Source organism: Prionailurus bengalensis, chromosome A1, assembly GCF_016509475.1.
Source record: "Prionailurus bengalensis isolate Pbe53 chromosome A1, Fcat_Pben_1.1_paternal_pri, whole genome shotgun sequence".
Taxonomy (NCBI): Eukaryota; Metazoa; Chordata; class Mammalia; order Carnivora; family Felidae; genus Prionailurus; species Prionailurus bengalensis.
In genome coordinates, this window is record NC_057343.1 from 180,845,915 (window position 1) to 180,871,729 (window position 25,815).

Sequence of the window (25,815 nt, forward strand, 5' to 3'; positions counted from 1 at the left end):
AGAGAAATACAGACAGAGCATGAGCGAGGGTGGGGAACAGAGAGGGAGAAACAGAACTTGAAGCAGGCTCCAGGCTCTGAGCTGTCAGCACAGGGCCTGACATGGGGCTCGAACTCAGAAACCACAAGATCATGACCAGAGCTAAAGTTGGACACTTAACGGACTGAGCCACCCAGGCACCCCTTCCTTAGCTTCATCTTAAGTAATAACTACCATAAGAGAGTTGCACATTATTCTAAAAACATAAAAATCTGTGCTGATTAAAATAAACATACTCATTTGCTGTCTGAAATCACTTAGAAGTCTGATGACTGCATCTTGGGGACCCACAGGCCTCCCACCAGCCCTAGGGCCTCATCCCCATCCATCTACTCTTCTGTCTCATCCCTTTGTATTTCTACTGCTGGGACCATGATGGTTGCCTGTCTCTGCACCTGTTGTGGAAAAGCATTTGCCCCTAGCTTTGCTCATACTGCCCTCTGAGCTTGGAAGACCCTCCCTCCCCCTTTCTCTCTATCTGTCCTTGAAGACTTGCCCCATCCACAAGTCCCTAGTCCCTGGTTGGCTCTCTCTCCCCACTTCCCTTCCAGTCTGTGCCCATCACCCAGGGTTCCAGCTCAAGCTTCTCTCATTGCTTCATGTGTGTTTGTCTTACCAGCTCAGCTCACAAGTGCGCCTTGCCTCACATGACTATATCCGCCAAGTCTTAGTCCACCCACCCACAGGAGATCCTCATCCTTCACTCTTGCACGTTGAAACAGATGCTGGTTCTATAGTGTCCTATCACAGGTCTTTTGACCAGGTACTCTCTCTGGCCTTTTTCTGTTTTTCATTCCTTTCCTCCTTCTCTTTCCAGATGCTAATCAAATATTGCCTCCTCCAAGAAGCTGTAAAGACTTCTCCCACAGCTTCCTAGATTTCCTTCTCCATCAGCATACAGCACATTTGCCTGTGGTCATCGGTGAACTTATCTTCCTTCCCTACTAGACTGACTGTAAGCTCTTTAAGGAGAGGATCTCGCTGGATTTTGTGTGCCAGAGCATGACATAGAATAGGCACTAAGAAGATGTGATGATATAGGTATAGATATAGATATATAGAAATACAGTTACAGTTACATTTACATATACATATAGACACAATGGAATATTATTCAGCCGTAAAAGGAATGAAATCTTGCCATTTGCAAGATTTGGATGAATCTAAAGGGAACAATGCTAAGTGAAATAAATCAGAGAAAGACAAATTCTATATGATTCCACTCATGTGGGATTTAAGGAACCAAACAAAGGGAAAAAAAAGAGACAAAAAAACCCCAGCCTCTTAAATATAGAGAATAAACTGGCTGTTGCCAGAGGGGAGGTGGGGGAATGAGTGAAATAGGTAAAGGGGGATTGAGTACAATTATTTTTGGAACACTGAAAAATGAATAGAGTTGTTGAATCACTGTATTGTACACCTGTAGCTAACACTGTGTGTTAATTATACTTGAGTTGAAAAAAGGGAAGCATCCAAAAAATGAGTAAAAATAAAAAGGAATAGGCACCGAGTAAACATTAAATTTCTCAATTTATGAATTAAGTCACTTGAACGCGGCTGTTTCAGCAGGACTCTATGTTCATTAAGGCAGAGATCTTGCCTTCTCTCTTTTTTCCTTCCCTATATTGCTTGTCCCAGGTAGGCCCATGGTAGGTGCTTGTTAAATTTGCAATAAGGGGAGTTTCATAGGAAATGCAGGAAGTGGCTAAGATGGGCAATGAAAATTGATGCCAATTAAGATAGTTCAGCAATTCTAAGCACCTTCAGGCCTAACCCGATTTTGAACATCAAATGTATTATGCTTTTGATTATCAAAGGCAAGCGGGATATGTTTGGAGCCCTTTGCCTTTGTCCATGATTGAAAAGATGTAATTCGTGTTAGGTAACTAGTCCTGTCCTTTCTACATCTGGAGATGGTGTCGAATTCTTTTTCAGGGTAGAACTGGTGTGTGTGTGTGTGTGTGTGTGTGTGTGCGCGCGCGCGCGTGCACACGCACGCATACACATGCGTGTGTGTGTGCGTGTATGTAAAACAGAGAAAAAGATAGCAATCCAGATGCCAACACACCTGGAATCTATTTGTGAGGATCACTGATTCAGTCCACAGCTTGGGCCATTCATTTATTTCTTGCTAAGTGAACATCTGGGATTCAGTTTGAGACGCCAACAAGTTTGGAAGGGATCTCAAAGCTGTGGTTGGGATGGGGAACTGCTCGCCTGAGGTGGGAGTGAGAGAGGTGAGCAGGGGCTCTTAAACTATTCTGCAGACTTTGGTTCAAATGCAACAGCCAGAGGGTTGAGAAACCATTCCCATGCTGGAAAAGCATTCACAGAAAGAAAAAACCAAAGAAGATTCAATCAGATTAAAGCAATAATGCAATCTGAAAAATGCCCCCTTTCCACTTTCCCCATTCCCTTTCCACCTCACAGTTATAAATGTGTCCAGGTATCTTCCTTTTCTAGGAAAAAAGAAAAAAAAAAGAAGAAGAAAAAAACCTTGGACCTGGACCAGGAAGGAAATACTATGAGAAAGTAAAATTCTAATTAGTTATAGATGAGAATTGGTCACAGATAATTACTCTGCATTCCTTGGCTCATGCCTGAGAAAGCCTCAGAGATCTTTTTTGTTGCTTGATGTGTAGACATATATCTAGATACCTAGATAAACACCCAGGGAAGCGCACCGTCATTAACAAATCTTGCAGAGTGAGAGTGTTTATAACAGAAACGAAAGGGAAATTTGTCATTCACAAGCTAGGAATGTTTGAATGATTTTGCTGTCAGGACTCTTTTTTTCTTTCTCTCTCTCTTTTTTTACTTTGAGCTTTCTTAAACCAAAAGCAAAGGCCAATGGGTTCAAACAGGACCATTTTAAACAGTACACTTCCAGAGGATTTGTGCTGAGTAGTAGGCGCCCCCGTGACATCCACCAGCTAGAGTATTTCTCCTTCGATTTGCATCTGTCATTTTCCTACCTGTGGGTCAAAGGGGTTGGAGACCCAGATGACGGGCTGAGAATAAGCCAGAGAGAACATGTGAAGTCTGTGATGGGCTGTGCTCATGCCATCCTATTTAGAACCAGCTTTGCTGCGTTGTTTGGGGGATTTTAAGTGGGGAGGGGGGAACTCCCATAGCTGCCTAAAGTATTTTTCTCTTAAATCCTAGTAGAAATAACTTAACATTAACTATAGGCTGCTTGAGGCATGCTTAATGTCTTGATGGAGTGTGCTTTTACAGAGTAATACTGACTTCTGGGGAATTCTCAATCCTTCTCCTCTGCCCCCCGACATGGCTCTCCTATATTCATTCCCTGACAGATAAGAGAGAGTTAGCCTTTGGAGGCCTTCTACCTTTTCTCTTTAGCACCCCTCATTCTGCTGATATAGAGGCCCCACTCTAATGCCCCATGTGGTATAAGGGACCTTCACCCTCCCTCTGGCTTTCCTCAATTCTGAACCTGTCCTTGCTTCCCCCTCAGCCCACTGTATAAATCAGATGGCATGTGCCCAGTGCTCCATACTCTTAGGACCCTCCTTCCGGGACTGTGACCCAGGGTTTTAGTCTATGCTATTATGATTGCAACTCTCCAGTAATCTGGTTGCAGTACTCCAGCAGGTCCCTAACAAGATACTCTGGTTTTAATAACCAGAGTGAAATGGCCAGCACAAGGGTGCTTGGGCATCATTGCATAGCAACGTACAGCACGGCAGACTTCTTACAAAGTTTACTATCTCTATCTCATTTGTTCCCCAGTAATTTTGTGGAATAGGTGAAGTGGGTATTCACTCACTCACCCATTCATTCATTTAACCAACCAATGAACCAACCAACCAACCAACCAACCAACCAACCAATCAACCAACCAATCAACCAAATAGCCAAACAGCAAATATTTATTGAGCACTATTGCTTGCTAGACTAACTTCTGAGTTGCAATGAACAAAATTGACCCAAAAAATCCCTCTTTTCTCATGGCACCTCTTATTTTTGTGGATAATCTAATAGGTATCATTATTCCCATTTTTCATGTGAAGAAGCCAAGAGAAAGAGAAGTTAAACCCAAAGGATTCTAGAGGTGGATGTAGAATCCAGGTATCCTACCCATCTTTCAGAAGAAGGAGAGTTATATAGGGATCTTAGGAATCATCTCAGTAACCCACTGATTCTGTTGATGTAGAAAACCAGGGTACTGTGGTTTACACAGACCTGCAGCTCTTGGGGATAGAGCTAGGACCATCACCCAGCTTCCCAAAGCCCATACCCTATCCATGTGTTCTTGGCCCTTATAGGCTCTGTCATCTTGTTACTGTCCCTCACCCACCTAATGACCTCAGTCTTGTTCCATTTGGACTGCTACAACAAAAGACCACAGACTGGGTAGCATAAAGCAACAGACATATTTCTCACAGTCTGGAGGCTGCAAGTCCAAGATCAGGATGCCAGCATGGTTATGTACTGGGGAGGGCCCTCTGCTGGGCTGACTTCTTGCTGTGTCCTCACCTGATGGAGAGGGCAGTAGGTCTCTCTGGAACCTGTTTTACAAAGGTATTAATCCCATTCATTAAGGCTTTGCTCTCAGGTCCTCATCAGCCTCCCAAGGCCCCATAACCTAAATCATCCCATTGGGGGGTAGGATCCTAGAATATGAATGTGTTGTGGGTGGGGGAGACACAAACATTCGAACTGTAACAACCTCTCTCCCCTTACTCCTTCAACTCCCTTGTCCATCTTTTCCAACATTGTAGTTCCTGGAAAAACCCCAGCTTAGGCTGAATTCAATTTCAGTTGTTTGCATGCCCTCACCCAGGCAGATTGGATGTGTCTGGAGAACAGACACATGCTTATGTAGGCAGATGTCACAACTCAGGATCACTAACCTCACTGGCTGCTGTCCCACCAGCCTCAGCCTTTCCTGATCAATTCACTCTCTTGCTCTTTCCTGAACAATGGTTTCTTATCTCCTCTCCTCAGTCACTCAACACCTCCTTCCCCTCCTCAGTCTCTGCTGATGATCCACCTTCCTTTTTCAGTGAGAAAATAGGAGTAGTCAGAGGAGACCTTCCATAGACTCCCATAACTGTATCTGCCATACCTCTGTCCCCTAACCTCTGCCTCCCCTGCAGTTGCCACAGGTGACCTATCTTCCGCCCTGTCAAGGGCCATTGCCATCACTTGTGCATTGGAATTTTCCCTGTCACCTATTCAGGAGCCTTGGTCTAAAAATTTCTCCCTCAATCCCCTGCTTAATTTACCCTGTTTTCCAGATCATTCTCATATAAAAATGTTGCAATTCTCCCCCATCTTAAAAACTAAAAACAAAAAGCCTTTCTTGACCCCATGTTCCCTACCAGCTACCAGCCCATTTCTCTCCCCCTTTATAGCAAGCCCCCTCAAAATCAGTGTTTCTCCTTGATTTTCTCCTCCCACTTTTTCTTGAGCCACTCCAGATAATAGTTCATTCCTACCTCTAACAAGGCTGCTTTTTCCACATCACCATTGAGCTGCATGTTGCTAGAGCCAATGTCATCCTCATCTTTCTATACCTCTCAGCAGCAATCCCACCCCGCCTTGGAACTCTCTCCCCTCAGTTGGCTTCCACTATTCCACCCTCTCTTGATTCTTCTTCTACCACACTGGTGGCTATTTCCTGCTCCCTCTGCTCTCCAGTGGATGGCACAGCCCATGACTGTCCTTACTCCTCTTCCCCTTTCTTCATCTCCCATGGTGGGGCTGTGGTTAGTGCATTTATTTATTTATTTTTGAATATTTATTTTGGGAGAGAACGTGAGCATGGGAGGGGCAGAGAGAGGGAGAGAGAGAATCTCAAGCAGGCTCTGCACTGTGAGCACAGAGCCCAAAGTGGGGCTTGATCTCGTAAACCATGAGATCATGACCTGGGCTGTAACCAAGAGTCAGATGCTTAGCCATCTGAGCCACCCAGGTGCCTCAGTGGTTCATGCATTTAAGTATCATCTACATCTCTATCATGGTCTTATTCCTGAAGCCCAGGTTTGTGTATCCAACTGCTTACCAGGTATCTACACTTGGGTATTTATAGGCATATCAAATTTAATATATCTGAATCTGGTCCCCAGACTTCCTCTGTCCACCCTCCTCTCCCTTCTCTAGTAGCAATAGTTCCACAGTTTTCGATGCACAGGCCAAGCCTCAGTGTCAACTTTCATTGCCCTGTCTCTCCAGCTTCACTGCAATGCATTGACAAATCCTGTCTGCTCCACCTTCAAAACATTTCTATTAACATCTCCACGGCTGCCATCCTGGTCACAGGGTAAAAAGAATTCCCAGGGAAGGGAAGAATGTGTGCAAAAACCCTGAGGCAGGAGAGGATGCAAGGCTGGAGTATCTCAGAGGGGATGAGTCATGATTCTTGAGTCTGGGGAGCTGCCTGACCTTTCAGAATGAGGACATCACTGTGCAGATCCACGCTTTCGCCACTGTCAAGTAGTCTGGCTGGCTGAAATGGATCTGGTCAGCTCTGAGGGATATACATGGCCCTGTGGCATGCTCAGCATGTCTGCAGTGTATGTTGGATGCACATGTGTATGTGTGTGCATTGACATGCATGCACAAATGTGTGTTTTCTCCCACCCTAGACATGTTTTCCTGGAGTCTGAGCCTTGGTATACTAATGTGGTTCCATGTACAATCCACTGGGAAATTCCCAGAGACCCCTGCTGTGAATTTAGTCCTAGATAAAGCAGCATGTTGGTCACAGTCTCTGGGGTTCCCTGAATTGTTCTAGGCACGGTGACTTAGGTGTCATGGGTTAGCCACCCCAGAACAAGAGGGCTCTCAGTGCTTTTTGGCTCATTCTCTGTAGAGTCAGTGGTATTCTGCTATAGCTGCACACACAGCACTCTTGCCCTTCTTTCTCTCCACCCCCTCTCGCCTCCTGAAATCAAAGTTTTCTGGAGGGAGGGGTATTTGGGCATAGGGGTCAGAGACAAGGCAGGCTCAGGCCACTGATGTGCTCTGCTTTCTTTCTGACAACCGTGTAATTGGAGGAAAATTGGTCCAATGTGAGGTGCGGGGAAGTTCAAAACGGGTTGTTTGGGAGTCTTTGTGCTTGTTTTCTTTTCCTGCTAGCATCCTGAGTTGGATCCCAGCAAGGTGAGATGTTGGGCAAGCCCCAGAGCTCCCTAGAACAGTACATAAACCTCAGTACAAAGTCACCTACAAGGGCAGGCAGGGAAGTTCTGAATGGACAGATCCTTTACATCTGAAAGGGGAACGAGAATAAATGTCCTTTAGAAATGGCTCTGGATTTCCCTCCTGCCCTGGGGACAGTGATTCTGGGACCCTCAGAGCCTTCTGAAACCAGAGGGGAATGATCATTATATAAGCCTTGGGCAGTAAGACCAAGAGAGCACAGGCTCAGCTTCCTAGTCTGCTTTGACTCAGTTTGTCTCGCTATAAAACGGATAGATGCTCTCTGTTGCTGACCTCCGTCTTGGGATTGTTATGAGGCCTGCTGGTCAACCAGCACAAAAGTGTTACTCGGAAGCAGAATGGTGAATGGATTCAAAGACAGCCTTTGGTATCAGAGAGACCTCTTTCTAAACCTTACTTATCAGCTGTGTGACTTTGGACAAATTACATAATCTCTCTGTTGCCTCAGCTTCCTTATGTAAAATAATGACAGTAACAATGTTTACTTCAAGAGTCACTCTAAGAGTGAAGTGAGATAGTACATATAAAACATCTCACACTGTCCTTAGTACAGCATAAGTGCCCTGCATTAATAGAAAAAAAGGAAGGAACAGCAAAAACAAAGAGATCATCATTGTTGCTTTAATGTAAAGACAGCTGGCTATTATCATAGTTCTTACCAAATATCCAAGATCCCTGTAGATTTCCCACCTTCCTTTACAGTTCTGTTCATGCCGTGCCGTTAGTTCTGGCCAGTCGACTGAGTGCAGAAGTGATAGGAGTCCCACTAGGTGGAGAAAGCTAGGAGCTGCTGGCTCCTTGTTTCCTCTCTTCCCTAGCGCTGTGGCCTTGGAGGCCACATGTTCCCTCTGTCATCTGGCAAGTTGGAGCAAGTCCTTTATGAGAGTGTAGAGTCTGTGTTTAGTGTGTTAACCCAGTGGGATTTAGGAACTCATTTGTTATGCTAATAGCCTTGCTGACCAACACAGTCATCTATGGAGAAGTAAATCTATATATTTCTGGGTCCTGGGGCATCTAGGGATGGTGATGCTGGTAAGAACAGTTGCTGCAACTGCCATCATTTATTGACGCTTTGAGAAGCGCTATGGGGACCTTTGCAGTTGTTAAACCCTTCCTCCCTCTCAGGTACCTCGTGAGGTACGTGTTTTGCTATTACATAATAATTGTGTTCCTAAAATACACTTTAAGTTATTTTTAAAATGGGTTCTCTCAAGCAACTTCAGTGGGGGAAAAAAAAAACTGCTTAGGGGCAAGAATTTTAGATGATGAAAACAAAGTTATTTCTCCCACAGAAATGTCAAAAATAAAGATTTTTAATTGCTATTAAGGACGTTTTGAAGTTACAAACTAAAAATAACAGATTTTCAAAATTGGCATAAGCCAACCTAAATGTCAATGAGCAAATCCTGAATTCTGTGGAAGATGAGACTCAGGTCAACTTGCTTCATTCAGAACCATCAAAATAAATCGTGGTTTGGACTAGAAGTGCTTTTAAAAAGGAAGCCCCGTTAGATCTCAAGAAAGCTGCTAGCAAAAGAAAAAAAGAAAAAGGAGAGAAAGAAAGATTAAAAATGGAAATCCCACTGGCAAAGAAGAGTCAGTCACCCAACGAAAAGAGGCCATGGGTGCTGAGGCAAATAGGCTTTCTTTCCACACATATGGGAACCATTTCTGACATGACAATGATGTAAACCAACAACATCACAAATCAGTTTTCTTACTGAACTGATCAGGTTACATCCAGTTTGCATTATGAAATTTGCATAACAGGAAAAAAGCTTGAATTTGATTTGTTTGACCAGTAAGGAAACCAAAAAAATAAGAGGCCATTGTTTTTATAGGGAGCAACTGTAGAAATAACCCCAAATCAGGGCTGTCTGCTTTTTTCCCTTGCCAAAGTTCAAGTTTTTTCTCTTATGCTTACAGAGTTCCCCTGATGTACAGTGACACCTCTATATCCTCATGGATGATGGTGCCACCTCTGAGTTTGGTGCTGCCCTTCTTCTGGGCTTGCCTGGAGCCCCAGCTCCATGGGCCTCTCCATCTATCCACTGGGGGAGGCTTGGAGCTTCTGCTCTGAATAACAAAGCCACTTTAGCCCTGTTGCTTAGACATGTTGATGCTTCTGAAAGTACCAGTAGACCTGGAGAGCATCCAGGCTGCCTAGGAAAGTGCCTGGGGCTGAGGAACCAATTGATTTCATTACTAAAGTAAGCAATCCCAGTGACCTTTGGGAGTTAGTACACTGACTTTTTCCCTCCTTCAGGCCGTAGCTGGGCAGCTGGACAGGCCACTGTTCCCTGAAGAAAGGAAAGGACTTGGCAAGCCTTGCCCTGGCTTGCTGACATAAATGCTTCTGGCCTGGAGGCCTCTCGCACTGTCCTTCCCCCAGGGGGTGGGGGGAAGTACTGAGTGAGCCCCATAGTTCTTACCTTGCCTGTCAGTGAGGCAGGTGAGTCTGCAAGAAGTTTCTGGAGAATGCAGACAGACAGGTGGGCCCTCTGGGAGTTTTATTCACCTCCAAACGGGATGACTTCTGTCACCTAGCCCAGGAAGGCCATTGATCTTTGAGGCTCCCCAAATTTGCCGTTCCTCCCTTATGATTTATTCATGAAACTCAACAGACCCTTCCTGAAGCACCACCCTCTTGCATGCCTGGGGCTTTGTGGGCTAAAGTTGGGATCGCAGGGAGACATTAGATGCATATTCTACACTTGAGGACCTTTAGAGTTTCCTGGGAAGATGAGACTCATACATTAGGTGATAAGACAGTCTATAATGAAGAGCTAAACTAAATACTATCATTATCCGTGGCAGCCAGGAGCACAGACTTCACATCAGGTGCCTGGGCTCAAATCCTGTCACCATGATTTTGGTCAAGTTGGTCTTTGGACAAGTGCTTTAACCATTTTAGGCTTCTGTTTCCTTATTATGGGGCTACTGAGAGTACTAGCCTCAAAGCATTTCCATGGGTAATGGGAAGCCCAGTGCTTCATGGTGGGATAGTTCATGTAAAGTGCTTAGTACAGTGCCTGAGTCATGGCTTTACTGTTATTACTAGCTGCTGATACTAGTTGTCAGAACATATTTGAGAGATCCCAGTAGCATAGAAATCTTGAATCTGAACACAGCACGTTCTGCATGCTGTCTCCCTTCTCTGTTCCTTTTGGCAGTGATTGGTAATCTCAGCTGATCAGTTACCCACTTAGCAGGAGCCCTGGGGGCCTGTTTTAACACCTCCACCCCTGGAACTCCTTTGGACTGTCAATGATGCCTCACATGCATCTCCTACACTCTAATACCATTCTCATCCTTAACCAGGTCCTCACACAGTCATGTGGATTGCGCAAGAGCCCTCATAATTAGTCTCCTTGCTTCCTTTTTCACTCTGCCAAATGAGATTTACTGCTATTCAAGAGGACTTTCCAAAACCCAAACCAGATGATCATTCCCTTGCTCACCCCTCTCCTGTGGCTTCCCATTACTCCCAGGAAACAACCGAACCCAGATCCTTTATCATTACCCATGAGGGCCCTTGCTGTAAGACCTCTGCCTGGCTCTGCAGCTTCATTACTTCTCCTTCTCATGTCCTCTCTGGAATCCAGCGGTGCAGCCTACTTTCCAGGGGCCCCTTGGTGTCGTGGCCCTCCGTAGACATACAAAAGTGTAGAACTCTTCGTCCCTGTCCCTTAAAGAGTTGTACTCCTGCTTCAAAAGTAAATTCCAGCCACTTCCTTTTGGAAGCCCTCCTTTACCAGGTCTGGGTTAGCTGGCCCTCCTCTGTACTCCCATGATACCTTTGTTTTCCTGTCTTCTCCACTAGCACCTGATATTCGGAAGGGAATATTCTTACTCATCTTCATACATTCCTATTGAGAAAGGACTGACGGGATGAATGGATGGTGGTTGGATGGAAAGGTGGGTAGATGGATGATTGAAGGGATAGATGAATGGACAAATTCAACAAAAAAAGTGGCAAAATATCGAATCAGATCTTACACCCAGGTACCTCCAGAAAGGTGATCAGCAGTACTGCAGTGCTTCATGGTTCAGGCTGAAAAGCAGTATGACCTTGCAACTCACAGCCTGTGGGCTTTTGACATTGATGCTGCCCATTGTTCTAGCAGGTAAAGCTGAAAAAGAGTGCTGATCTCTGAGGGACGGGGGGATAGCCAGGAGGGCTTTATCTTATCACTGACCTGGCCTATGGTTGGTGTCAATCCCCTCAGGTCTGCCCTCATATGAGTCCCATTTGGTCCTTTTCGTCCAGGCCTGATGGATCTGTTTTCAGCTTGAACCACAGCAGGAGAGTTTCACCTCTGGATACAGGGTGACAGAGCAGTGGATGACATAAGGGATGGAGGGCATCATGGCCACAGCCCCTGTCTGCAGCCCAGTGCTTCCCTGTTCCTCTACCAGGAGAACGACACATTGTGTACTATTCATTTTCCTGCTCAGGAGCTGCTCTATAGCAGCCACGTGGGAAATGCACTTTATGCAGCTTGGAGCCTCCATCAGCCCTTCAAGGAAGACCTTTCAGCTGGCTCAGTTTGCTAAGTAAACGTGAATAAACCCTGGAATGAACTGGAAATGAAATGGAGCATCAGACTCCTTGTGATAGGGAGAACCAGCATGAGGCCCGCCCAAGCTGAAGCGGAAAAACCCAGAGGCTCTGGGAGAACAAGCCGGGTCCAGCTGCCCTGGAAGCCTCATCAGGGTTTATGAAGCAGCAGGCAGAGCACAATTGGCTCAGTTTGGTTGTGTTTTTATTTTTGTCCAGCCACAAATACTGAAAAATGATTCCTTCCCTTCCTGGAGCTTTGGAGCCAAGCTGGTTTTATTTTTAGCTTCAACTCTGGTTTAGGGCTTTTAGCACACTAAACACCCTACCCACTGCAGGCCTCGGTGGGCTGAATTTTAGGATTTTTGCCTAGACTGAAGTGTTGGTCGTCTGAATATAACTGTCACCCGGCTCTGTGCAGCTGTGACAATAGAGGGTGGTTCCAGACAGACACGTAGAGACCCAATTCTGGCCTTAGGGACCTCCAAGAGAGTTCTTTTCAGGGAGGGAAATGTATTCAGGATGGATGGTTGTCTGAGCTGGGGCTGAGAAGGTGGTAACCCTGAATGAAAGGAAGGAAAGGGGGGAGGAGAAAGAAGAAAGGAAAAGAGGAAGCGAACGGTCAGTTATTACAAGGCTTTAAGAGGTTAGTGGTTCAGAACTTGGGCGCTGGAGGCAGACTGCCTGGGTTCAGATGCTGACCCTACCACTTCCTAACACTGTGGCCTTGTGGAATATACTCATCCTCTCCAGGCATCAGTGTCCTCATCTATGAGATGTGGGTAGTAATGACGCCCGCTTCCAAGCTCTCCTGCCTGTGATTGTGCCCATCCAGCATGTAGCATAGCATCTGATGTGCAGTTAGGACTGCATCATTTTTATTATTATCTCCATGCTCTTATTGCAGTGGTAGACACTTGGGCACACACTGTGTCATTAAGAATTTCTGTAACCCAATGTATAGGGTTATTTTGAAGATGGAACACTGAGGTTCAGCAGGCCAGGTAACTACCCAAAAGTCCCACAGGGAGATCAAGATCTAGTTAGCCCTGAACCCAAATTTAGCCAAAGTCATATCACCGCACCTTCTCTGGGATCAGTGCTCCCATATGACATCAAAGGACATATCACAGACTTATGGGAGGTGCTCTGAAGAGCAACTAGATTACCCATCACTCTTCTCTCCCCTGGGCTCCTCCTGTATTTCCATTTTAGTGACAGGAACATGAACAGTGGATACTGGGAGTGATCACTGGTCACAGGGCACCTGGGTGGCTCAGTTGGTTAAGCGTCTGACTTTGGCTCACGTCATGATCTCACAGTTTGTGAATTCAAGCCTTGCGTTAGGCCCGGTGCTGACAGCTCAGAGCCTGGAGCTTGCTTCAGATTCTGTGTCTCCCTCTCTCTGTCCCTCCTCTGCTTGTGCTCTGTCTCTCTCTACCAAAAATAAATAAACATTGGGGTGCCTGGGTGGCTTAGTTAAATGTCCATCTTTGGCTCAGGTCATGATCTCGTGATTCGTGAGTTCAAGCCCCACGTTGGGCTCTGTACTGTCAGCTCAGAGCCTGGAGCCTACTTTGGATTGTGTGTCTCCTTCTCTCTCTGAACACTCCCCCCCCCCCCACCTCTCGTGCTCTGTTTCTCTCTCTCTCTCTCTCTCTCAAAAATAAATAAACATTTAAAAATTAAAAAAAAAAAAAAGCAAACACTGGTCACACTCATGGAAACAGAAAGTAGAGTGCCGGCTATCAGGGACTGGGGTGGGGAGTTGTTCAATGGTGATAGTGTTTCAGTTTTGTGAGATGAAAAAGTTCTGGAGATCTGCACAACATTATGAATATACTTAACACCACTGAACTGTACACTTGAAAATGGTTCAGATGGAAAATTTCATGTTTTTGTTTTTTACCACAATTAATAAAACATTACAGAAGAGCACTAGTGTGGGAGTCATGCTGCTTTTGGGGTGTCGCTGGGAACTTGAGCTTATCCGTCCAACTTCTCAGCCTCTTGTCTGGTCTCCTTGCAGTCAGGGGGCCCACAAACAACATCACTGGACCACACCTGCCCACACATACCGTGAGCCCCTTCAGGGCTGAGCAGCACACTTCTGACAGGAGCCTTATTCTGGGGTCTTCAAAGCTCCTCTCTCACATGCTTTGCCCTTTCTGACCTCCTGCTTGTCCCCTGTCTCTTAGAAATTTTTGGCCATCAACCTGGGACAAAAGGGGGAAAGTAGCAAAATCCCCCCAGGGAAGCATGTCTGCTTGGCGTGGTGGAGAGAGTGTGGGCTTTGGGCAGAAGCAGGGAAGAAGCTCATCTTATCTTTTCTTCAGCTTGCTTAACTCTAAGATAGGATAGTATGGTTGTCCCAGGTAACGAAACGGGCAGCTCACTCCAAGCAAAAATTTCAACCAGGCTATAAACTGTTCTTTTGCTGCAGGAGATTCTGAGGATTCTGGGGACAGGTTTGGAGACACTGGTTTGGGCACTCACTGATGAGGTGTGTAAAGATGCTAGGACAGAGAGTCATGGGAGTGGGCAGGGATGAGGGTCTCCCTCTTGGCCTCCTACTCCCCAGAGAACAGCCTTCTTGGAGGCCACAGTAAGGGCTTGGTGTCCCTTGAAAACTCATGTGGCCTTCTTCACTGTTGGAATTAGCATTGACCATTCTCAGGAGAGCATGAGATTGGCTCTGTTGCTGCCATCCAATGTGGGCCATCCCTTCTGGGAGGACTTTACCTCCAGCCACATGGCTTGCCCAGACTGTGGTTTTTGACCCAAAGCTGACCGCTCCATTAGGCACAGCGGGGACAGTGCTCAGGGCCAACAATACTTTCAGAGGCCCATGAAAATGTTTTCATTTCTTTCAAAATTAGAAGGAAAAAAAAAGCCTTTCAGGTCAAAGTGAATGTTATAATATATAATATTAATATATTTTTATGCCAACATAGTTATAAAATGTGATATTAATTTTTTATATAGAGTTAGGGGCATGCAAAAGCAAAAGTGCCAAGGGCCCATGAAAGTTATAATACAGCCCCGCTCCAGGCTGGCAGGGATTCCATTTGGCCCCTCAACCCATGGCCTCTTCTGTTTCCATAGTAACTGCTATCTCCCTACTGCAACCACCACCACTATCTAGGATGAAATACTCTCTCTGGTATTTTATTTCTTTTTAGGGACCCATTTTGCATATCAGTTTCATCACTTGGCAATTGCTACCTGGAGCACATGGCCAGAAAATTTCAAAAGCCTTGTCTGGAATCTGTGGGAAAGAATGGTGTGATCAATTAGTGATGTCTGTCCTAGGCTCTTGATGGGGAAGGGACAGCACACGTGCTGTGTTCTTGCCTTTGACTGACCTTTGCTTTGTATCTCCAACTTGACTGCAAGCCTTGAAAAACAGAATATGCCTTAACATGCTGTGCATCCCATGTTGAAATATCTAGAAAGTCTCTTAATACCTGTTGATTGATTGAAGTGAGTATCTGTGAATACTCTTAATCCATTTAATGTCTCCTGATACCCTTTCATTCTGTTCTTTATCTCTAGGCGCCTGAACAAGAATAAGCTCCAGGTCCTTCCGGAATTGCTTTTCCAGAGTACACCAAAGCTCACCAGACTGTAAGTAGAGCCGAATTATGTTCTCTACCTGGTGTCCTGCCTGGCTTTGGTGATATGGATATTGTGGTTGCCTTTGTGAGTGGAGCCTGGTACCATGCAGAGCTTGGTAGTTAGGCCATATGTATGGAGACTAGGAGCTGGGCTTCAATATGGCGTGCCCCTACACTCCCCTCCACACCCGACTTTTGCTCCCATTCTTCAGATATCAGTGGCTTAAGTGGCCAATGAGGGCTGGTGGCTTGTGGTAGTAGATCTCTTCTTTGCAAAGAAGGACACACTGCCATTTAACATGGTCTGACCTCACCTCAGGGAAATGCCCTGGGGATGGGATTTGAGGTAGGTTTATTCAAAGGAGACACCAGTGGTCTCAGAGGGCATTGTATTGGACTGAACACTTTAACCTCACCATCCTGCATACCAGAACAACTCCAGCCCTTTGCCTGCTTCCTACCTCCGCCAGTCTGAGAACCCTGGGTCTGGAGATCTATGATTTTGTGGGAAAAGGAAGAAACATCTTAAATTTTGCTTTATCTTCTGGAATGGTCCAAGACATAATGCAGGGGGAATATTGGAGATGTTTCTGTGCATTTATTCAGTATGAGAGTTTGGAGGTTCAAGGAACTTGAGATGCACGTCAGAATGGAGATTGCGGTTGGCATATTGTGGGTATTAGGCAAGTGTTAATTAATTGACAGTGAATGGCTCTATGATTCTGAGCCTATAAGTCATACTGGCAGTGACTCATGTAGTTCATGGGGTTAACTGGGTTGGCCCAAGCCTTGATTTTCTGAATGGAGTGACAGTGTCTGGCTGCTTAGTAGCCAAGCAGTGAGATTTACAGCCTGGGTGGGAAGACTGTAACATTACTGGGGAGGCTCCAAACTTGTGGCCACCATTTACATTCCCAGTGGCTGTGTTTAATACCTATTTATGCAGTCAAACAATGCATGTAGGCTCCAGGATACATTGGGAAATACAAAACACATGTCAGTGTGTGTGCTTAAGAATGAGTTCTGAATTAGGAGTCTGTATCTATATCTATATCTGTGTGTGCATACACAGAAAGAGACTATATACATAAATGTATTTTAAAGGACACTTTGTTGGAACAGGAACCACAAGGGTTGGCTGGTGTTTAAGTGGTACAGCAGCGTTGTTCGCCTTCTCTAGGACACACCTGTACCTTGTCAAGGTCTTCTCATGCTGTGTACTGCATTTCTCTAGCTCGGTCCACCTGGCTGACTTTGCTATCTGTGGGGAAGAGTATGCCCCCCTTTTCACCTTTCCACACTGAATCCATCTTGATGGGCATGAGGATGACTAAAGTGATGTTCAGCAGCCTGAGCGTCTAGCTGAGCTGGATAAACAATACTAAATGGGCATATGGGGAAACAACCTGGTTTTTAATTTCCTCTTCCTATGTAGTTCTTTCCTTACATGCTCACCTAATAGCTGTCTTTCCACCCAGCACCACATTGTGCCTTTTCAACCTGCTCCTAAATAATGCTGACTCTAAGCTCTTCATCTGGAATCTCAGCATCACATTCTAAGCAAACAGAAGGTGTCTGTGGGGCTGGGGCTGCTGGAAAGCTTTGAGCAGGTGGGGTCTGAGTGTTCCACTTGTTGCAGGGTGTCAAGCGGGCTGGTTCTTGCTCATGGAACATGGCCTCATAGCTGCTCCCATCAGACGATGCCCATTTTGTGTGAGGCTGCTTTTGATGCAGGCAGAGGAGGAATTTCAGGCAGTGATAACAGGTCTCTGAGATGCTGGGGTCCAGGCCCAGGCAGGCAGCCTAGGGCATGGGAACCCCCAGGGTAGTATCCTGTCACTTTCTGAGAGAGGTTGGGGGAGTCATTTTCCCTTCTGTGCCTGAATATCCCCATCAGTATAAGGCTGACACTCCTCTTCCCTTTTATCTTCCTCGCCAAGGAGCTGTGAGTATCAGATGAGATCATAGTGTGTGTGCATTTGTTTTCTAGGGTTTACAGTGAGGGGTGAGTGTAATTACCAAGATAACTAGTGTTACTCCCGCACTTCCCATTTTCTCAGCTTTGCTCTCTGATCTCTTTCTTCCGGATGCACGAAGACACTGGCAGTTGCTATGGGCACTGAGGTGGATGACTCTGAGCTTTTGCTTCAAGCCAGAGAGCTGCAGCTGGGAAGGCAGGCATGACATTTGACTCAGTCTGTTATCTGTCCTGCTCCAGGTCCTAGCCAGGCACAGAAGTGGGCACACATAAGCACTCAGTGAATGGGTAGATGAATAAGTGAAGGATATAGGCCTAAGTATTATAAACAGTGCCCTTAGGGAGCTTTGGTTCTTTTATCCTTCATTCATTCATTCCCTCATTCATTTATTCAGTAAGCTCTTCCTCTGTGCTTGTTCCAACCTGGCCTCTGATGGGTTTTCAGGTACAGACATGAAGGATGCCCATTTCTCTGTATGCCTCATCATGACACATTCTGAATGGCTGCCAAAAAGCTTAGGCTAAATATAATTTTTTTTTAATTTAAGCAACTATATTAACTCAGGTTTCGGCTATAATCTGCAATCTCTTTTTTCTCTCTGGGCTTGATCTTTGATTTTTCTTAATGGCCCTATTGTGTCTTTGTCTTATTTTGCAGGGTACAAATTAGAAATCAATAAATGTGCAATCATGGGTGTGTATACATATGTCACTAGCTCTGTAAAGGAGTGTTGCATCTCAATAGACACAGTGAACCATTTTCCAGGGAATGCTAAATGTGGGTACTGTGTGGCTGTCTACTCCGTAGCATGCCATGTGGGATAAGTAGCAATTCTGGACACGCCTTTTCCTTTCTTATTAGATCTGTAGACAAAAACTGCTTAATACTCACTATTTATCCAAAGAATACCTTTTGTTAAGGCTATGGATGTGTAATAAGATGTTTGGAGGAGTGATGGGAAAGGGAAATAATATTTGTTGGAAACCTGCTATTATAATAACACTACTAACCACTAAGTGACAGAAATGTGACTAAAATTAGTTTAATCCAAAGAGGAAAGATACTGGTTTATATGCCTGGAAAGTTCAGGGACAGTTATGGACAGCTTCAGGAACAACTGGATCCAGGGGCTTGGTGAAGTTATTGGGACTTCATGTCACTCCTTACATCTTTTGTAGCAGTGCACGTGATGGTGAACAAAAGCAGAAGACCCAGGGTACTAATCTGGCAATCCGTGTGGAGTCAACAGTCCTTCAGAAAAGAACCAGTGGTAGATTGCTTAGCTTGGTGACATGTCCATGTCTGAGCACATCGTTATTGCCAGTGAGGTGGTGTCCTCTGACCAGTCAAGTTTTGGAAATGGGTTCATCCCACTTGTTTGGGGATGAGAGTTTCCAGGGCTTGGGAATGGGTTTCCCAAAAGAAAGAAAAATTCTGTTATCCAAAGATGGGGGAAATGATGCCAAACTTGAAAACAACAGATGTTGGGGCGCCTGGGTGGTGCAGTCGGTTAAGCGTCCGACTTCAGCCAGGTCATGATCTCGCGGTCTGTGAGTTCGAGCCCCGCGTCAGGCTCTGGGCTGATGGCTCAGAGCCTGGAGCCTGTTTCCTATTCTGTGTCTCCCTCTCTCTCTGCCCCTCCCCCGTTCATGCTCTGTCTCTCTCTCTGCCCCCAAAATAAATAAACGTTGAAAAAAAAAAAAAGAAAACAACAGATGTCTACAAATTCATTGAGCAACGACTCTGGGCAGTCTGCTGTGCTTTAACTGAATGCGTTGGATCCTCAGAAACACTTCAAGGTAATAACAATTGCAAACCCATTGGCTGGCAGGTAGTGTTCTGAGCACTTGAGGTATAATTCATTTGATACTCCTTACAGCCCTGTGGGGTGATACTATGACTAACATTATTCTATAGATGTGAAACTGAGGCTTAAAGAAGTTAAGAACTTGCCTGATATCCTACAAGTACTTAGTGACAGAACCAGAGTTCACATTTGGGTAATCTGACTCTGGAGTCTGTGCCGTTTTTCTACTATAGGCAGCAACCTGCCTCATTCCTCCCATTTTATAGTAGAGGCAACTAAAACTCAGAGTTTAAATTACTTACTCATATAGCCCACATTTCTAAGAAGTAACACTACCCTGGGGACTTTGCCTCAATGCTCAGACTTAACCTTTACACTAATCCTATAGAGAGAATCATTATCACATCTACTTCTGAGGCTGAGAGGGGTTATCTAACTTACCCCATTGCTGTATAACCAGGATACAATGGAACTGGGACTCAGATGTGTGTCTGTGTCACTGCAGAGTCCTTCGGTTTTCTACTATGCCAAGCTAGCTATTGTGGAGACCTAAAATGATGATAAAAAGGATTGATAATGGACCTGTCATATGTCCAAGTGCTTCTGTCAGGCCTTGCTGACCACTCTACCCCCATCCACCCTCAGATCCAGCACCAGTAATTCATTGATCCATATGTATATTAATGGTGTACCTGTCCTCTTCCTGTTTTCAAGCACACAGAGAACAGGACAGAGAATCCTAGAGCTTGGGAGTGCCCTGAAGATTAGGTAACATCACTGTGGTCTGTAAAGGGCCAGCAAGGTCTCTGCCATGCCTTGGGCACTCAATAAAATAAATACTAGTTTCCCTCCATCCTGACATAGATCAGAAGGTTCTCAAGTGTTAGGATTATGTTACTGCTCCTCCTAAGTTCCCTACCACTCCTGACTCAGAGCTGGGCATAGGAGGTGGCAGTAGAGTGGAGGGCTTAAGGGGCTGTGAGCTCGTGGACAAGTCACTTAATTTTCCTGGGTCTCAGGTTCATCATCAGTACAATAAACAAGAGAACCTACTTCTCTACATTGTTATGAGGATAGACGGAAGTGGCCCATGGGCAGCCTTCAGCATTGACTGTAGCACATAGCAAGTGCTCAATGAAAGATGTCTGTGGTCGACTTCGCTGGCCGACTGAGGCAAGCAGTGCATATGCTATGGCTCTGGCATCGGTGGTGTCAACACTTCAGCACCTGACAGGATTCAGGCTCCAAGAGAGATGAAGAGAGATGAAGAGAGATGAAGATGAGGCGGTGGTGCCCTTGAAGTGCGAAGATCCTGGTGTTCAGAATGGTCCTCCACCACCCACAAGCTCTGTGGCCTAAGACATGTTACTTTCCCTCTCTGGGCCTCAGTTGTCTCATCCAGACAGGATGGCACAGAGCATGGTCTGTTACATGGTCTATAGGTTATTAATTTCTCCTTCTTTGTGTCCCCTTCCAGCTTTCTCTTTCACCTACCCATGGGAGAGGGAGTGAGGGATTTCTGGTTTTTTGGAGGTTAAAGGGTTAATGTTGCCAGAAATCCTTAGAAGGGGCAGAAGACAAGGTGAAAACAGTGATTGAATGTCCTCTGCATTCTACTCATTAAAGAGCTTTAAGGAGATGAGGGGCACAGTGGTTCACAGCCAGTTTTTAAGAGTTGGACTTTGCCATATGAGGATGAGCGGGTCCTGTTGGCCCCTCTGTTCTGGATTCATGTCCAAAGAGCCCATTCAGTGTTTGGTAGTGGTTTTCAACCTGTCGCTGAATAAGCAGCTTGATAGCAGCAGCACAGAGGCCTCCAATTATTCTCCACTCAGTTCTACGAGGTATTTGACAGCTTTAAAAACATGCCATTGGGGTTAAACCCCCTGGCCCTCACTCACATCTGCAGAGTTGCAAGAGACTTGGAAGGTTAATCCCTCAGGCCTCTGAAAACACTCTGAAGTGTGGCCAGCCAACTAGCCCCAAGTCACTGGGGCTGTTGTCATGGTGGAGCACCATCCCTCCCAGAAGTAAAGGCTGTAAAACCTCAGTTTCCAGGGAACTTCCTTCCAATGAGGGAGACCTCCTCTGAACTCTCCTCTCTGCTTGCTTGTACCTCTCCTTCCTTTTCTCCATCGCCCCGTCTTGTCACTGCCTTGCGTGTACGTGCCATGTACTCCCCCACACACAGAAAGTTGCATTCAGCAAGGTGGTCCAGTGCCACTTTGAGGCAGCCCAGTGTGAGAGTAAAGAATGTGGCCTTTGGAGCCGTACACACCTGGGTTGGGGTCCTACCCTCTGGTGACCCTGAGCAAGTGACTTCAACTTTCTCAGCCTCGGGTTGATTCACTGTGCAGCAGAGGTCACAGCCACAGCTCCGGTCTTTGTTTGCTTGGGCTGCCATAACAAAGTATCTCAGATGGGATGGCTTAAACAGCAGAAATTTGTTTTCTCATAGTTTGGATCCTGAAAGTTTGAGATCAGGGTGCTGGCAGGGTTGGTTTCCTGAGGCCTCTCTCCTTGTCTTAGAGCCAGTATCTTCCTGTGCCTCTACGTGCGGTTGTCCCTCTCTTCATGCTCAGCCATGGTGTTTCTTCCTCTTCTCATAAGGAAACCAGGCATACTGGCTCAGGGCTCCTCCCTAATGGGTGTGTTTTAACTTAATCACCTCTATAAAGACCTGATCTCTAAATACAGTCACATGCTGAAGGAATGGGTCCAAGGGCTTCAATTTTAGGGGGACACAGCAGCCCACAATAGTTCCCAAGTGCATATTACATCGGGTGCTTTGTGACCTGCTTCGATGTGAATCCTCCTTCTTCATCTCAGGTCTAGGAGGTGAGATACTATAATATTTCCTTTTTAGAGATGAAGAAACAGAGTCCTAAAGATTTGGACAGCTTGCCCAAGGTCACAGAGCCAGTAACTGGCAGAGCCAAAATTCAAACCCAAACTTGCCTGACTTCAGAGCCTACATTCCTTACTGTACTTATGAGAAGTTAATAACTAGTTAATATGCTGGGCACTTAGTAGAAGCTCAGTTAATGTTTGTTCCTTTATGTCTTTGAAGCCCTCAGTGGGCCGAGACGTGTTGAGTGACTGGGGCCCCATACCTCTAGGTAGTACCTTTTGCAGTTCGTAGATCCTTTTGTAGCCACCTTTAGTCTTCCAGTTCTACACTAAACTTGAAAACATAACTACATGCAATATGTGTCACCATAAAACTCTATATCAATGTGAAACAATACTATAAAAGTGAAACACCAGTGGAGAAAACAAAAACCATACTACCCAGTTTTCTAGCAGAGTTGTTATCTGATGTGGTGAAATGATAATAGGGCGATGGGGAAACCAATCCATCAGGATGGTGGGGGGTTCAGAACCGCCTGCCTGCTGGGAGCTGCATCCCAGAGACCCGCTCCCCCTGTGCTGGCCTAGCCCTCAGAGGCCAGGGACGGGCCAGCCTCACCGTTGCAGACGTGGGGTCATTTTTTCCAGGGGCACAGCCACTAAAAGCTCATGGAAAATCTCCCTGCAAACTGGAGCTCCGTTCCCTACTCCCTCTCCATTCCCCCACCCCCTGAACACTGCAGTGAGGCCTCAGCCTTCTGTTTGTGTTATGCCATGCTCTGTCTGCTGCGGTTTCATCATGTGCTTGAGGACAGGTTAGCTTTAATCTGCATGTGGACAGATAATGGATTACAATGGGTGCCGTGGCACTCTTGGGATTTCTGTTTTGCGTGATTTGCTCGTGCTTTAACCTAGAGCTAGGAAAGAAGGCATGGAAGGTTTCTTTTCTCCTCCACTGAGGCTTTATCCAGCTGAACACAAGTCTGTTGTCTATCCACAGAGTTGATTACAAGGCTAATACAATGAATTGTCTTGTAGACTCTTAAATGATAGAATTTTAGAGGTAGGAATTAAAGTTATCCAGGCCAGAATTTCTCAAACTTCTCTGAGCATCTGAACACCTGGGAATCTTATTAAAATGTGAATTCTGGTTCTGTAGTTCTGAGGTGGGACCTAGGAGTCTGTGTTTATAACAAACTTCCAGGTGATGCTCCTGGCCTAGGACCACATTTGGTGAGCAAGGATCTAAGTTCCATTGCTTCTCAAGCTTAGCACATGGAAAAAAAAAATCTCTTGAGGTGCTGGTTAAAATGCTGATTCCCAGTCTGTGTAACCAAGACATCTAGTTCATGAGATCTGGAATGGACCCAGGATTCTGACCTTATAAATAGGCAACCTACACCTTTGGTGTATATCACCCATGGGTATACTTTGAGAAACGCTGATCTATTATAAACCCTATTATTTTATAGATTGGGGAGCAGGCAAACAACCAAACATTTCTTGAGCACCTACTATGTACTAGGCACCTTATGCGTATGTAGTCTTCTTTAGTCTTCCTGAAGTGTAGATATTTTTATGCCTACTGTACAGATGATAAAACTGAGGCTTAAGAGTTTAACTAAGTCACCAGGAATAAACCCAGGCTTTTCTGACCTCCAATTCTGTGGGTTGTTTTCTACCTTATCATGTGCCCCTGTGCTGAAACACACCTTAAAGAAGAGAGAGGAAAAACAATCATGGATCTCTGAAGGTTTCAAGGTTCTGTATTTTGTACTTTTATGCTTATATGAGCCTCTGTGAGCACGTGCTCATATCTGAGATCTAAAGTATTAAGACTTGAAATATTAAAACAGAAAATTTATAGACTCAAATGCATGTGTGCGAGTAGAACTTTCTAAATTCCCTACAATGTATCAAAGTTAGAGTTGGGTTTTATATTTTAAAACTCTTTGGCCCTTTGGGCCAACAGAAGAACTTTCTAAAGTGATCAGGTAATACTTATACTGAGAACATTCTACCAGCTTGAAAAGTTTTTTTTTTTTTTCCAGAAAGAAAGAAAACCAAGCTGTGACTTTACAATGCTTTGGAATTACAGAATATGCTTGTAATTTTTACAATTCTGCACAGACTTCTTTGCCACATCTGGTTGATATTACTGGCAGGGATATATGGGGGAATAAACCATAGGCTGGAATGTGAAACATCCCACAAAATGAGTTTCTTATAGGTTGCTGCATAAAACATTTTGATTCTCCCTTTCTTTGGAAGTATGGCTTAAGTGATTTCATGGATTTAGTATTTTCTTTGGTTTGAAGGTAAGAGGTTTTGCTGGTCTACCTGGTGGGGGTTCCAAGGTGGCTTTCTGAAGATGTGTGCAAAGGGTTACCTATTCTATAGTCATGCCATGGATCACGGTGAGGAAAGTAACCCTTGAAGGTCAGACCGACACTGGACACTGGTGATGATGGTGAAACCCTGGGGCCAGCTGAATTGCTACAGAAAAGGGGAGAATGTCAAAAAAAAAGGTTATATGTATAAGGGCTTCAGAAAACCTCTTGAATTTTAGTTCTGATGGTGCATTAAACAGCTCACAGCAAGAAGAGCTCAGCTCCTTGCACATACAGCCGGAAGCCTTCATATGTCGGTGTGTTCTCTGTGCTATATGTGAAAACAGTGAGTTGAGAAGGTGGAAAAATAAAACAAACACCCAGCTGATACCTGGCACATAGTCCATTCCCTGTTGGGGACATTCCTGCCCAATTCCTAGGAAGAGAACTGTGTGACCAGGGACAACTAAAACATTCATTAAACACCTACTGTGTGTGTGTGTGTGTGTGTGTGTGTGTGTGTGTGTGTCTGCAATGTGCTGGTTGTTGGGATGCTGAGTATAGAATGCAGACATGTCTAATCTGAGCCCAGAGGGTGTGAGGATGGGCTTCTTGCCACCTGGCTTCTTCTCAGACTTCCTTGGCTGGGACCCACCTGCAGAGTTGGAACCTCTCTGTACAACACCATGTGCTGCTCTCAGCACCTTGTGGCATGTGGTAGAGTCAGCTAGCCTCAGCGGGTCTGTGTGGCCAGCACCAAGGGTACTCACATAAAGACTGTGCTCTCAGTGGCAACTTAGCCCATTATTGAGAATGAGAACCAGAGGCCAGCCTATGTGCACACCCGGGGATCCTTGTTCCCCTTATCTGGAGTTAAAAACTGTCAAGGGAATTGAAAATGTCTGGGAAATATCACATTATATATAGAAAAATATAAGTCTTTTGAGGTGGGCCGACCCCAAACACACGTTCTTCAATTGCCTGAATGATGCAAATGTACCCACATCTAATAATCGTGAATTATTTGTTCTTGAATCACGTTCAGCATCAACAGAAACATTTCTAAGAGCCTAATTATCCCTCATTTCCAACCAACATTTGGGAATCTTTCCAGGGGACAAATAGTGTTTTAATTTGATGCCCAAATTCTAGCATAATTTCAAATTATCAAAAAAAAAATAATAAAAGATGTCTGTAACTTTGACTTTCTTTTATCTTTTCTGCGGGCTCAGTATCCTATATGTTGAACATTAATCTTCACTTGTAAGGTTTTCAGTCCATTTACAAAGTCCTGGAGATTGAAGATTGTAATGAAAATGTTTATGCCCTATTAACAACAAAACTGTGCTAACACAGTACTGTCTAAGCCAAATAAAAAATGGAGAAGTTTGAGGGGACAGTTCAAGAAGGAAGCATAGGAAGATCCTGAACTCACCTCCTT

The 25,815-nt window shown here is 45.2% G+C and overlaps 1 protein-coding gene across 1 annotated transcript in view; it reads left to right on the plus strand.

Moving 5' to 3' along the window:
- Window positions 1–25,815, plus strand: part of SLIT3 (slit guidance ligand 3) — a 597,991-nt gene that overhangs the window by 86,571 nt on the left and 485,605 nt on the right. The window contains 1 exon segment of the mRNA XM_043596219.1: window positions 15,347–15,418. Within this exon segment, the coding sequence (XP_043452154.1) occupies window positions 15,347–15,418 (72 nt within the window).